At 46.2% G+C, this 12,610-nt stretch overlaps 8 protein-coding genes across 8 annotated transcripts; 3 read left to right on the plus strand and 5 right to left on the minus strand.

The window, feature by feature from the left end:
* Positions 1-124: 124 nt before the first annotated feature.
* Bathy01g05500 (predicted protein) lies at positions 125-2,581 on the minus strand (the record flags this gene model as incomplete). Its single annotated transcript, XM_007515574.1, has 1 exon — positions 125-2,581. The coding sequence occupies one exon, from the start codon at positions 2,579-2,581 to the stop codon at positions 125-127; it is 2,457 nt and encodes an 818-aa protein (XP_007515636.1).
* A 605-nt stretch (positions 2,582-3,186) lies between these two features.
* Bathy01g05510 lies at positions 3,187-3,813 on the plus strand (the record flags this gene model as incomplete). The annotated part of the gene is made up of 1 exon (XM_007515043.1): positions 3,187-3,813. The coding sequence occupies one exon, from the start codon at positions 3,187-3,189 to the stop codon at positions 3,811-3,813; it is 627 nt and encodes a 208-aa protein (XP_007515105.1).
* A 349-nt stretch (positions 3,814-4,162) lies between these two features.
* Bathy01g05520 (predicted protein) lies at positions 4,163-4,513 on the minus strand (the record flags this gene model as incomplete). The annotated part of the gene is made up of 1 exon (XM_007515076.1): positions 4,163-4,513. One exon carries the CDS (start codon positions 4,511-4,513, stop codon positions 4,163-4,165), a length of 351 nt encoding a protein of 116 aa, XP_007515138.1.
* Positions 4,514-4,585: 72 nt separating this feature from the next.
* On the minus strand, positions 4,586-6,334 carry Bathy01g05530 (sialyltransferase; the record flags this gene model as incomplete). Its single annotated transcript, XM_007515039.1, has 1 exon — positions 4,586-6,334. The coding sequence occupies one exon, from the start codon at positions 6,332-6,334 to the stop codon at positions 4,586-4,588; it is 1,749 nt and encodes a 582-aa protein (XP_007515101.1).
* Positions 6,335-6,680: 346 nt separating this feature from the next.
* Positions 6,681-8,273, minus strand: Bathy01g05540 (T-complex protein 1 subunit beta; the record flags this gene model as incomplete). Its single annotated transcript, XM_007515419.1, has 1 exon — positions 6,681-8,273. The coding sequence occupies one exon, from the start codon at positions 8,271-8,273 to the stop codon at positions 6,681-6,683; it is 1,593 nt and encodes a 530-aa protein (XP_007515481.1).
* A 317-nt stretch (positions 8,274-8,590) lies between these two features.
* On the plus strand, positions 8,591-9,643 carry Bathy01g05550 (short chain dehydrogenase; the record flags this gene model as incomplete). Its single annotated transcript, XM_007515027.1, has 1 exon — positions 8,591-9,643. The coding sequence occupies one exon, from the start codon at positions 8,591-8,593 to the stop codon at positions 9,641-9,643; it is 1,053 nt and encodes a 350-aa protein (XP_007515089.1).
* Positions 9,644-9,771: 128 nt separating this feature from the next.
* On the plus strand, positions 9,772-11,751 carry Bathy01g05560 (predicted protein; the record flags this gene model as incomplete). Its single annotated transcript, XM_007515545.1, has 1 exon — positions 9,772-11,751. One exon carries the CDS (start codon positions 9,772-9,774, stop codon positions 11,749-11,751), a length of 1,980 nt encoding a protein of 659 aa, XP_007515607.1.
* A 170-nt stretch (positions 11,752-11,921) lies between these two features.
* On the minus strand, positions 11,922-12,554 carry Bathy01g05570 (predicted protein; the record flags this gene model as incomplete). The annotated part of the gene is made up of 1 exon (XM_007515316.1): positions 11,922-12,554. The coding sequence occupies one exon, from the start codon at positions 12,552-12,554 to the stop codon at positions 11,922-11,924; it is 633 nt and encodes a 210-aa protein (XP_007515378.1).
* Between the last annotated feature and the right edge of the window lie 56 nt (positions 12,555-12,610).

The following is a 12,610-nucleotide window of genomic DNA, read 5'->3' on the forward strand; positions in this document are numbered from 1 at the left end:
TGGAGAACGCCACGTCAGGGCTTTTCTCCTATTTAGGGGTACAAAAACGAGTCAAAATTTGAGATTTTTCCTTTTTCCTTTTTTCCTTTGTTTACCATAGTACAAGTCAACTCTTAAAAAAATATTACTTCGTCTTCGTCTTCTTCAACGTCTTCTTCTTCTCCGACGAGGACGATGCATTCTTCATCGCTTTCGCGTTGGAGTAGGATAATTCGATTATAGTCTCCGGGACTAACTCGCAACTCAAAGTTTCAAACAACAATAAACCGACGTGTTGACACATCGTTTCCGACTGCACGAGACTGAAGAGTTCTAAAGTCCCTCGACTCGCCGTGCTCTCGCCGACTATAGGCGAGAGCTTTTGGGACAATCTTTTCAACAACACTCTTCGCAAAATTTCTTTGTTCGTTTCGTCTATTTGCTTCTCCTCCGCAGGCGTGAGCGAAAGCTTGTATTCATCGTACGGGGTCATTCCGCCTTCTTTTTCGTCCGGCCACACGGTATCTTTTATCAAGTTCATCAAGAAAGACGCTTGGAGTTGGTTGAAACTTCGAGAGACAAAATCTTCAACTGCGGAACCGAGGAAAAATTCTACGGTCTGACGCGCCAAAGAGACGAATGAACGTCTCACCACGCCTTTCGTGTGCATTTTAAAAACAGTTTCGAATAAACCAAGCATTGGGCCGTTCAAAACTTCGGAGGCGAAAATAGTCGACACGCTATCGGTGGCGGTAACTTGTTCGCACTCGTCAAAGGTTCGCATGAGCGTTTCCCAATTCAAAGGCGAATGTGCAAAGTCCGTAGACCCTGACACAAACTTACTTCCTTTTTTCGGAGGAGAATCTAAAAGTTCCATCTGTTCGATGGACAATATTCTTCTGTGTCCTCCCCCGTGGCCCGTAGGCGTCGTTATGTACGTGTTTTCGTTGGTCGTCGAAATCGTCGTTCTTAACGGCGGTAAGTTCGACAGAGTCACCGGTCTCATCTCCGAGGATGACAGCATAGACGCGTTTTCATCACCATTGCCACCATTTCGAATCGTGGACCCTCCACTGCCTCCCATCAGGCTTCTATTCCTCGTGACTAGAAAATGGAAAATGTGTTCGCAGTCTTTGATGATGTCGTCTGTTAACATCTCTTGCACGTACAAGTCCAGCTGTTGTCGTCTCTTTTCTATAAATGCGCCATCTAGGTTGTTATACCCCCAATTTTTCGGTGGAAATTCGCCTTTGAATTCAGGATTAATTGACGTGAGCTTCCGATGGAGCGATTCAAAGTTCGAGTACCGTCGAGGTACGATCCAACTGTTTCCGTCCTCGAAGGATTCTACCGAAACGAGATACACCGCAAACGCGGCTATGCCACTCCCGGCAATTTCTACTCCAGTCACGCGGGCTTTAAACGATGAAGGCGCAGATGCGGGTGCAATATCGTCTTCCCATCCTATTCTTTTCGGAGATTTCTTCTTCGCTGAGGAGTTTCTTTCGTTGCGCACTATTCCTCCCAATCCGTTTTTATCGCCATTTTTTATCGGAGACGATGTTGGTACTTTATTATGAACAATCCCTTCTCCTTGTGCCATCCCATTTTGTCGTCCACCGTTCTCTCCGTTTCCTTTCGTTCTATCCGATAATATTTTATCGTTGATGCTATTCGTGCTGCTAATGTAATCTTCATCGTCTGTGCCGAGGAGAATGAGTAAGAGTTTCGTCACGAGTCTCGGCGTAAACAAACGAACAATCGGCAAGTGTATCGAAGCGACAATCAACTCTCTCGCGAGCGGTTCAGTCAACCCATTATTCGTTTCGTTCGTCAACACTTTCGAGGCGAGTGCGTTCGCGTACGCTCTGGCTAACCTGCGTTGTTTCCTCTCGTTTCGTACTGCCGGGTGAAGTCTCGACTCGCCTCCTCCGTTTTCGTTCTTCATGTGCCTCAATGCCTCTGCGAGACTTTCGTCCACCACGTCTTTATTCATGGATAACAACGCGTCGTCATCTCCACCACCAATCATCGCTTTTCCTTCGCGGTACATCTCAAACGCGTCTTGTAAAATAGACGGTAAATCTGAGAGCAACAATTTTGGCAAGTTGATATTTCTCGTCGCTCTCTTTTCGAGTTCTAGAAACGCGTCGTCCATAACCGCTCGGCACGCGTTCGGTACTTCGTCGTCGTCGCTGATTGTTTTGAACCAGTGATTGACGTACCTTTTAATCACGACTTCTCTGATTTTAATCCAACTCTCGACGATTTTTGCGTCGAGTTTCGCGAACCGTCGCGCGCGTCGATTGTTATTCTTCCTCCTCGTCGTATCCGCCGCTTCCCGCGCCATGACACCATTTTTGTCCTCTTCACCAATCGAGGAATTTGTTTTCTCGTCGTCTTCGTCGGAGTCTCCTTTTTTCGACGTCCAACCTCGACGGTTGTTGTTGTTGTTGCTCTTAAAAATCCCGTTCGCATCGTTGTTTGCCTCGCCGCCGCCGCCGCCGCTTCCTAAAATCCTCCCTCTGCCGAACCACAACAAAGTTATCGTCCCAAACGCTTTCGGTAAATTCTCCGCAATCGAATTCGAGAAGGACGCCATCAGGACGGAAAGAAAGTAAACGAGAAATAAAAACAGGAAGAGTTTCGTGCTCGTCGCAGAAGAGGAGTATCCTTCTCCTTCTTCTTCTTTCTTCCCATTTTCTTCTTCCTCTTGTTCTCCTTCCGAAGAGGAGGAGTTTTGGGTCGTCCTCTTGTCGTGCTCTCTTCTCCCTTTCATCGTCTTCTGTCCGCGTGTTGTTAAAATTTATCCATCGTAATTTTTGGTAATTGGCGACACCGACCGTCGTCGTCCTGTTTTGTGAAAATGACGACGAGTTTTGAGATTTTGGCGAGCTCGAGAGTTTTTCTTCTCTTTGAATAAAAATCTTGCGCGACTCTTCGTCACAACAAACAACACATTATTAAATTCTGAAAAGCGAAAGAGAAAAGACCTTCTTCTTCTTCTTCTCCTTCAGTTCTCTCATCATCTGTCACTCCTGCTCTTGCGGTATTGCTCGCGCATCATCGCACACACGCGCTGTTATTGTTATTATTATTAGTATTATTATTTGAGGGAGAGAGATTTGGACTTTTAAAGTCCGTTATTATAATTAATAGAGAAAGAAAGAAGTTGCCTTCTTCTCTTTTTCTGGAAGAGTAAACATCATGTCCAACTCTTCACATGGAGCGCAACAATCTCAAACGCAGGCAAAACTGGTGCTGTTAGGAGACATGGGCGCCGGGAAATCCTCCTTGGTGCTTCGATTCGTCAAAGGACAATTCTTTGAGCACCAAGAGAGCACGATCGGTGCTGCCTTCATGACACAAACGGTGACGGTTGACGATCATGTGGTAAAGTTTGAGATTTGGGATACGGCTGGACAGGAAAGGTATCACTCGTTAGCACCGATGTATTATCGTGGCGCAGCTGCGGCGATTATTGTGTACGATATGCAATCGCAACAGTCCTGGCAACGGGCAAAGAGTTGGGTGAGAGAACTGCAACGACAAGGAAACGCGAATTTAGTCATCGCTCTAGCCGGGAATAAGAGCGATTGTAAAGACATGCGGAAAGTGTCGAAGGAAGAGGCGGAAGCGTACGCGGAGGAGCAAAAATTGTCAATATTTTTAGAAACAAGCGCTAAGAGTGGGGAGTGCGTGAACGATTTGTTTTATTCCATTGCGAATAAGTTGCCGAAACAGGCGAGAGCGACGCCGCAGGAAGGAGGGCGAGGCGGCGTCGTTTTAGATGCAAACGCGGGACAAAACAGACAAAAGTCGCAGTGTTGCTGAGACGATCGGTCATTCACATGTTTATTCTTCGTTTTTATCGTTACATAGAGAGAAGTAGAGAGAGAGAAGGGAATTTATTCGCGGAGGTGAAGATGACGATGATGTTTCGTTCTCCCTCTCTCTCTTTCGCCGGCGCAGCGCGTTTGTATAACATTTTAATAGAGTAGATACGAGATACACGTAAAAGAAAATATTAAGATTTGCACACATTTCTATGCACGTTCGGCTTTTGCTCTGCCTTTTATTATAGTTATTATCAACTCTCTACGTAACTCTACATCGCTATTTTGTTTGCTTCTACCTATACGCATAAACTATTCTGTGTGTTGTTTCTGCGTTTCTAAATTTTCTATTTCTTCTCTCCTAACTCCTTTTCTAAACTCTTCTCAAACTCCGCAAACACGTTCGCCTTCCCTTTCGTCACCTCGTTCGTCTTCCCCACGCTCAGTATTCTCTCCACCATTCTCGCCATCGGCCGTTTCCCTTCGTCGATCTGTTTGATAACTGAGATTGGAATTTCCGTCTCATCGGTACTCGAGGCTTCCCGTAAAAGAGTGAAGTGATTGACTAAAGATTCCATTTTATTTATCAGACCGTCGTTTTCTCCGGTGTTAAGAGATCTCTCGCACTCAGTCACGCTTTCTAAAGCTTTCTCGATGGCCTGGTTGAGCGAAGAGAGCGGAGGAGGTTGTTGTGCCATTCTTTAACTCTGATGCGTATGCGTGTGTGTGTGTGTACGTGTAAAATTATTGAAGAAGAAATCATTTTTTTTTCAATTTTCATCGTGATTGTTGCTATTGCTGCTACTGCTGCTGCTAGTACTACTATCGTTGCTAGGATTATTACTATTCTCATCTCCTACCTCTACTTCGTGAAGCGTAATCAAACCTTCTTTCTGCAAAGCTTTATAAATCTTACGCTCGGCTTCAAACGGGTGCACGTTTTCTCTTCCCAGCTTCGGTCGTTCCCAGTCGTAATAGTGCGGACGTTCTGTTTCGTTGAAGTATGACTCAGCGCTGAACCCGTAAATATCTACTGAACTGCATAAGCGCATGGCAAACGTGATGCCAACCATACCAGAGGAAGGTTTCTCCCCTTCTCTGTTCACTAAATCCCAAGCTCGACAAATAATTTCTGGGTCCATGATGAACGATTCTGGGAACGTCTCACGATGCTTTTCATATTGTCGAATCCAATGATTCACGCTCGAATCTCTAAGCTGTGCTATGGTCACTTCACCACCCATTTTGCCCTCGACGTACGGTCCGTTATACATTCGAAGATGCCCTTTTGTACCCACTTGCTTCTCGAAATGTTTCGCGCGACCATTGTTGAAACGCAAAACAATATCGTGCGCGTCAATTTCTTCGCCAAACTTTGCGTTCCTGAGCGAACCAGCGTTCCCGACGACTGCACACGTGGGCAATACCTCATCGTTTTTATAGGGTTGTTTCTTATTCATATTTTCGTCGTTTTTCAATTTCACGTTCGCATAGATTTTCGTGAAGTCGCACTCGCCTCGATGTCTACAATACCGTTGCGCGTGATTGACCACTTCGGTTATTCTCGGTTCCACCGGAGGTAAAGTTCGCGTGATGTTCTCGTTTGCGGTGAAAAAGTTATGCCACGTCTTGAATACGACGGCTTCCGTACCACCACACGTAATCTTACCATGCGCAGTCACTTTTCTCTCCAAAGAGAGCACCGTCGGAGTCCTCGCCAAAGCGGCGAGATGTTTCAAAGTTGTCGCGTGGAGCGATTTGTGTTTTCTCGCCTTTTGCGCAACCGAAGCCTTCGTCTCGTCCGTGATTTCCTCTTCAATTTCTTCCACTTCAGTTTCTTTCCTCTTCTCTGCTTTCTTCTCTTTCTTAACAACTGGTACGAGCGACGGTTTCATCGATAGCTGAACAACCTCTTCCTCTTTCTTCAGAACCGCCTTTTTCACTTCTTCTTTTTCTTCTCCATCGAGCGATAAACTTTCAAACACCTGCGCGTCGTGCTTTTTCTCATCTTCGCGCTGAGCCTTCTCGAAAAGCTCCTCGATGACTTCTTCTCGAGTGTGTTCGTTCATTCTCGACGTCGCTTTCGCTCTGTTCTCGATATTTTTCTGGTACTCGTCTGTAGCTTGTCTTCGTTTTTTCTCCTCTTCTTCCTCCTGTCGTTGTTGCTCTTCATCATCTCTTCCTCTCTCATTATCGTCATCCTCGTTATCATCATCAATATCGTCATCGTTGGCGTAATCGTCTTTAGGAATCGCGGAAAACTCTTCCGGAGGAGTACTCTTCAAGAATTTCGTGTTCGTGTTCGGGACTAATCCGTCCAACACGTCCTTTCCTCCGTGTTTTTTCTCTTCAACTTTTTGTATTCGAACGGTCCAGACGATCGAGAGGAAAAAACACGCTATTAAAGCGCCGACAAACATCGGGATGAGATCAGTTTTGAATCTCTTCGCTGACGGTCTTCGCTTCGACAGACGATTAGAGGAGGAGAGGACGACCTGCTCGATGGCGTGTCGTCGCATCGCTCGCTCGTTATCGGATAGAGAACAAAGACGACGTGTAGAAAAATCTCATTTTTATTATGAGGACAAACCAAGTGGGACAGACGATAATCGATAAAAAAAGAAGTGGAAAATGTTGGACTGGTCGCGGTGTGGTGCCTGGGATTTCACCGCACAGCACTAGATTGAAACGCTGTTGTTGTTGCTCTTCTTCTTCTTTTTCTTATTGTTCCTACGTATTGCTGCCTTTTGCATCACTGACACTCTCTAAATATGTATTCTTCTATTTTTAGTTTACTCCTTTGCGCACCGCCGTCCGCAAAACGTTTTCTTTCTCCTCCCCTTTTCTCCTTTGCTCTTTCTTCTACTAATCCGCTCGTTGTCTCGGCGCGCACTTGATGATATCGTCCACTCTGACAATCATTTCCGCTGCCTCCGTGGCGGATAAAAGTACCTGTTGTTTCACTCTAAAGCTTTCGGTAATACCCAACTCGGTCATATCGCCAACTTGTCCGTTCAAAACGTTCACGCCCATGTTCGTTTCACCTTCCGCGTGTCTCGCTCTCAACTGCGAAACGATTTCACCGGAATCTAAACCCGCGTTATCGCAAATAATCGATGGAATGCACCTCAATGCTTTGGCGAAGCACTCCATCGCGAGCGAACGCTTCCCCGGCGTCTTTTCGGCGAGTTGTTCAACAGCTTTGGACATGATCATCTCCGCGCACCCGCCGCCACAGATAACGCGCGAGTCCTTAACCGCCGTGTTCAACACGCACAACGCATCGTGCAGGGAACGTTCCGCTTCGGCTAAAATATGCGTGGATGCCCCTCTTAAAACAATCGTGCATGCCTCGCCTTTCGCCACGCCGGAGAATTTAATCAAACGATCTTCGCCAATCATAATCTCTTCGATTAAATCGCACTCCCCTAACTTTGCCGATTCCGGAGTATCGAACGTACTCAAAATATCTCCACCAGTAACTAAAGCCAATCGCTCCACGCCTTCAAAATCGGCGTGTTCAATCGCTGCCACTCCGGCGTCCGCGAAAATCTGTTCCGGGTAATTATAAATCAACTGTCGGTTGATAAACACGTTGCAGCCGTGCGCGATAATTTTCTCGCACTTGTTTCGCATCTTCAACTTCTCCGCGTCTTCAATCTCCGCTACTTTCGTCATCGAATCCACTCGTACTCTCGCGCCGTAAATTTTAATTTTATCCGTATCCATCCCAGTATTCGCGATTAAAATTTTCGCGTTTTCGATCCTCTTCGGTTGCCCGACGCCAAACTTCTTGTCCAAAATAAACCCCTCGTCCAAATACGAATCCTTCAAACTCCCTCCGGGCTTCTCGATCAACTGGACCATCTCTAAGTTCCCTGATCCTTTCAATCGCAGGATGGCATCTACGGCTAATTTCGCGAAATGATCTTTATCGTGGGTCAAAATTTTTGAACTCAACGTCGTCCTCGCGATGTTCATCAAATCTTCTCGAAACTTCTCCTGGTCCGCGTGATTATCTCTCGCGGCGTCCTCCAAAGCCTGCCTGGCCACGTCGCAGGCCTCTCGAAACCCCTGGATAATCGTCATCGGATGAATCTTTTGGTTCACCAACAACTCCGCCTGTCTCAACAACTCCCCGGCGAAAACGACGACCGAGGTCGTCCCGTCTCCCACCTCGTCGTCTTGCGCTTTCGATATGTCCACCAACACCTTCGCGGCTGGATTATCCACGTAAATAGATTTCAATATCGTCGCGCCATCGTTCGTCACGGTCACTGCGTTCCCTTTCGAAACCGATTGTAAAATCTTATCCATCCCTTTCGGTCCGAGAGTCGATTTGACCAAGTCCGCGATGGCCATCGCGCCGACGAAAGATTGCAAACGAGCGTGTTCGCCTTTTTCTTCGCTCGCGCCTTCACCGAGCACCGACGGGTTCGCGTTTCCCATCACGCTCATGATTCTTTTTTCTCTTTTCACACTCCTCGTGTGCCGCTGTTACTGATGATCTTTTTCGATTACTCTGTGTATCTCTGCGTGTGTGTGTGTGATACGAAGTGAAGAAGAACTTTCAAAGTTGTTATAAACGATCCGATCTCACAAACAACGAAAAGTAGTGTGTGTTTTGTGAGGGAGCTTTGGTTGACTTTTTTTTTTAAGAGAGCAACTTTTGCCACTTTTGCACACAGAAAAAGAAAAAAAACTAGCCATTATTATGCATAGCAAGTGAGTTAGTTCGTTGCCAAGAACAAACGCATCATCATCGAATCAAATCAATGGCTGCGCTGTACGCGGCCGTGGCTGGAGTCGGGGTCGCATCTGTCGGCATCGCGTCGTTGTTTCGAGAGTACGAGCCTTTGAAGTGCGACTCTGTGATTTGGAGAGATTTATTGGATAAAACGCCGGAACAAAAAGGCAAGACTGTTGCGATAACCGGGACAACTTCGGGGACGGGATTAGCGTTGGCGAAAGGATTTGCAGAAAAAGGCGCGAAAGTTTTAATGCTGAACCGAACGAGCGATCGGAGCGAGAAGGCGTGGGAGGAAGTCGTAAGAGTTGGCCGAGCGCACGGTGCTCCAGATGCGATTCACATCGATTGCGATTTGCAAAAGTTTTCGTCGGTACGAAAAGCCGTCAAGGAAGTGAAGAAGAACGCGGACGTTTTGGACGTTTTGTGCAACAACGCGGGGATCATGGCGTTGCCATTCAAAGGCACCGAGGAAAACGGATTCGACCAGCAAATGCAAGTGAACTGTTTGTCGCACTTTTTGTTGACGCAAGGCGTGTTCCCGTTGCTGTCAAAATCCAAAGACGCGCGAGTCGTGAATCACGCGTCGGTTGCCGCGAATACGAACGGCGAGTTCGATTTAACGTCGTTAGAAAAACACCCAGAATGTTCTGAACACTACTCTACTCCTTGGCAAATGTATGGGCAAACCAAACTAGCAAACATTGTGTTTACCAAAGCGCTAGACTCGCGTTTGCGTAAAAAAAAGATTACAAACGTGAAAGCGCTCGTCGCGCATCCAGGCTTTGCGGCGACTGAATTACAAACCACGCACGCAAAATCAGGAGGAAGATTTAACCACTTTGTGATGAATCTCATCAAACCGTTCTTTCAATCTGCTGAAGATGGTGCGGCGGGTATCTTACTGTGTTCGTACTCGATGGATGTGGAAAGCGGTAAATTTTACGGTCCGTCGCACGGTATGCGGGGTAAAGGTTTCCCGGAACCTCACGAACCGAAAGCGAAACCGATTACCGAGGAGATGATGGGTAAGTTTTGGAAGAAGCACGAAGAGTGCGTCGGTACTCGCTTCGAGGTGTAGTAGAATAATAGTTTTTAGGCTACTAGTATTATTTGTAGGTACATTCGGCTCAAGGCTCTCCGTTGCTCCCCCTCAAGAAAAAAAAAGAGAGGGAGGGGAAGGAAGGACAAAAACTCTCTTGAAAAAAAATGCGCAGATACATTTCAACTCGTACTCTGTTTCACACACGCGCTGCTCAGCAGCAGCATGACCACTTTCAGCACAACCAACACGCACAAATACTGACGACATGTGTTCGTCGCAAATCATCCTCAGTCGTTGTGAACGCGAGCGTGGCATCTTCTTCCTCCTCCTCGAGGGAAGACGAAGAGGAAACGTACAAGAAGATGCTCAAAAGAAACGACCCTTTCGCGCTTCCGGATTTTGTCCAAAAGTGTAACGACAACAACGCAAAAATAAACGTTCGAGAGGTCGTGAAATTACTACGAGAGAGCTCTATTAAACATCCAAGAGATTTACTTCGCGTAAACGGAGAAGATTTACTTGAAACTATCGGAGTTGATAAGAAAGATTTAGCGAGGGCGTTGAGAGAGAAATTGGGAATCTGGACCGAGGAGGAAGAGAAAGAAGTGCAAAGAGAAGAGAGGAAGAAGGCGAGAGAGGAAAGGAAAATGGAGAGAGAAAAAGAGTACAGAGAAGAAAAGGAGAAGTTAGCCGCGGCGACTGAAAGAGAAGAAATGATCCTGGAAAAGAAAAGAATGAAACAAGCGGAACGGCAACGACGAAAAGAAGAGGAAGGAAAGGAAGAAGAAGCGGTAAAATTGAAGGTGCACATATTGGAGGAAAACGAAGAGAACGAAAACAGCAGCACATCATCTTCTTCATCATCACCACTACAATCACCGGTTAAAAAAAGAACACTAAAACGAATGAAACGGAGAATACGCACGGGAGTTCTGTGCGACGGCGTGCGAGTGACGCAAAGAAACTCGCAGCTGGAAAATTATCGTCTGAGCTTTTCCGATCTCCCAAACTCGTTACAAAAAGAACTCTCGAAAATGAAAACGTTCCTCACTCGACGACGACTTGGGCCTCAGGAAGCACCAATTGCAAACGTCACGGCGAACAAATACGAAGAGCACATACGAGGTATCTGCGGTTGGCTCGTGAAAGAGAAAGAATACAAAGTCGAAGATTTGAAATCGCTCTCGATGCTTTTCCCGAGCATGAAAGCAAGCGCCGCGGATGTGACGTTCGATTACTTACAATATCTCACCGTAGAAAGAGGCATCTCGGCAAACTACGAATTGCTCATCACGAGAAGTTGCATAGCTGCTGCAAAGTTTATGTACGGCGCTAAATCGAAATTTCAACCCGGTGAAGATGCTTTGCCTTATCAAGATATTCCTCTCATCAAAGAGTTGCGAAGACTCGCCAAAGATGCCAAAAGCAGAGCGTCCAAATCTCCTCTCATGTCGAACGAGAAATTGAAATGGCTCGATTGGGGGGACTACCTCCAAGTATGCGATATATTAAAAGATGAAATGGCCCTGAATTACGTCACGAGTCACAAAAGATCGCAAAGTGCTATCGCATGGAGCATGCAAAGATATTTGATTTTTGCCATTTTGTCGTGTGTTCCCGATCGTCAGCGCACTTTGAGAGAGTTGCGCATAGGAAAGACTTTAATTCGAGAAGAGAAAGAAGACGAGAAAGAAGCGAGATGGATTATTAAACACGGGCCAAATGACTACAAAACAGGGAAAGACTACGGCGTTCGTCCACCGTTGGTGATTGCTCCGGATTTGTACCCGCACTTGGAAAATTTTGTGAACAACTATAGGGAGCATTTAAAGCCGCAGCACGATTTTTTGTTTTCGAGAAAGAATGGGCAACCGTTCAACGATGCTGGAATTTATAGGCTGTTTACATCCACGTCCATGAGACTGACGGGAAAACGAACCAATCCGCACTTGGTTCGTGATATGATTGTCACGCATTTGAGAAGAACAAACGCCAGCGAAAAAGAACTGGAGGCGCTGGCGATTTACATGGGTCACTCTTTAGCTATGCAAAAAGGATCGTACGATCGTCGAACGATATCTGAAAAGGTTGAACCGGCAGTTTCGCTCCTTTCTAGCTTAAACGCGAGCTTTCGCTCGTCTTAATGTATTTAACGTAGTTGTTGTTTCCATGTAGTTTATTTGTAGAATTACACCGGCAAACAAAAAAAATGTTGGCTTGTTGTTGTCCTTGGTTCTCGAGCTAAATTACTATACACACACATACACACACACATACCAATAGAAGAATATCAAAAGAATGATGACGAATGGATTCAAGATTGATTCTTCGCAGCCGCGAGCTCTTTCAGCTTCTCCATGTACTTTGTCAAAAATTCTGCCAAAATCTCCACTCTCTTCTCGAGCTCAACCAACGAGTTGGGCCCCTCCCTCGCGTCTTTCACGTTTTTCTCGATGCACAGCTCGCGAAGCTGGTCGCACATCTCTGTCACTCCATCCGCGCCAAACGTCGACGAGGACCCTTTTAATTTGTGCAAAGTCCCGCGAATGACATCAAAGTCAATCTCTTTGTCTTTTGCGCTATACAGAGTCTTCAATTCGTCTAACATTGATCGAGCGTCTGCGGTGTACATCTCTATAATTTCGTCAATAAATTCAGGCTCGTCTTCGCTTTGCAATCCAAGAAGCTCGGAAAATTGCGACTCGTTCAAGAGCTTCGATTTCGTATCGTACGCTTGCTTCTCTAACATTGCTATTTCGTTTTGTATCATTTCTACGGTTTTTTTTCCACCTTTTGGGGACGAAACTTTCCCTCCCGCATCTTCATCTTTTCCATCGTCTCCTCCTCCTTTGTTATTAGTGTTATCCACATCTCCTAACCCGCTCGGCGGATCGGGCGTTGGTTCTTTCGATTTCGATTTTCTCGATGGCGACTTTTTCGGTCCCATTTTTTTAATTTAACCTCTCTCTCTCTTTCACCTCTTAAAAGGCGATCTCGCAGTTA

This window comes from Bathycoccus prasinos (assembly GCF_002220235.1).
Source record: "Bathycoccus prasinos genomic : Chromosome_1".
Taxonomy (NCBI): Eukaryota; Viridiplantae; Chlorophyta; class Mamiellophyceae; order Mamiellales; family Bathycoccaceae; genus Bathycoccus; species Bathycoccus prasinos.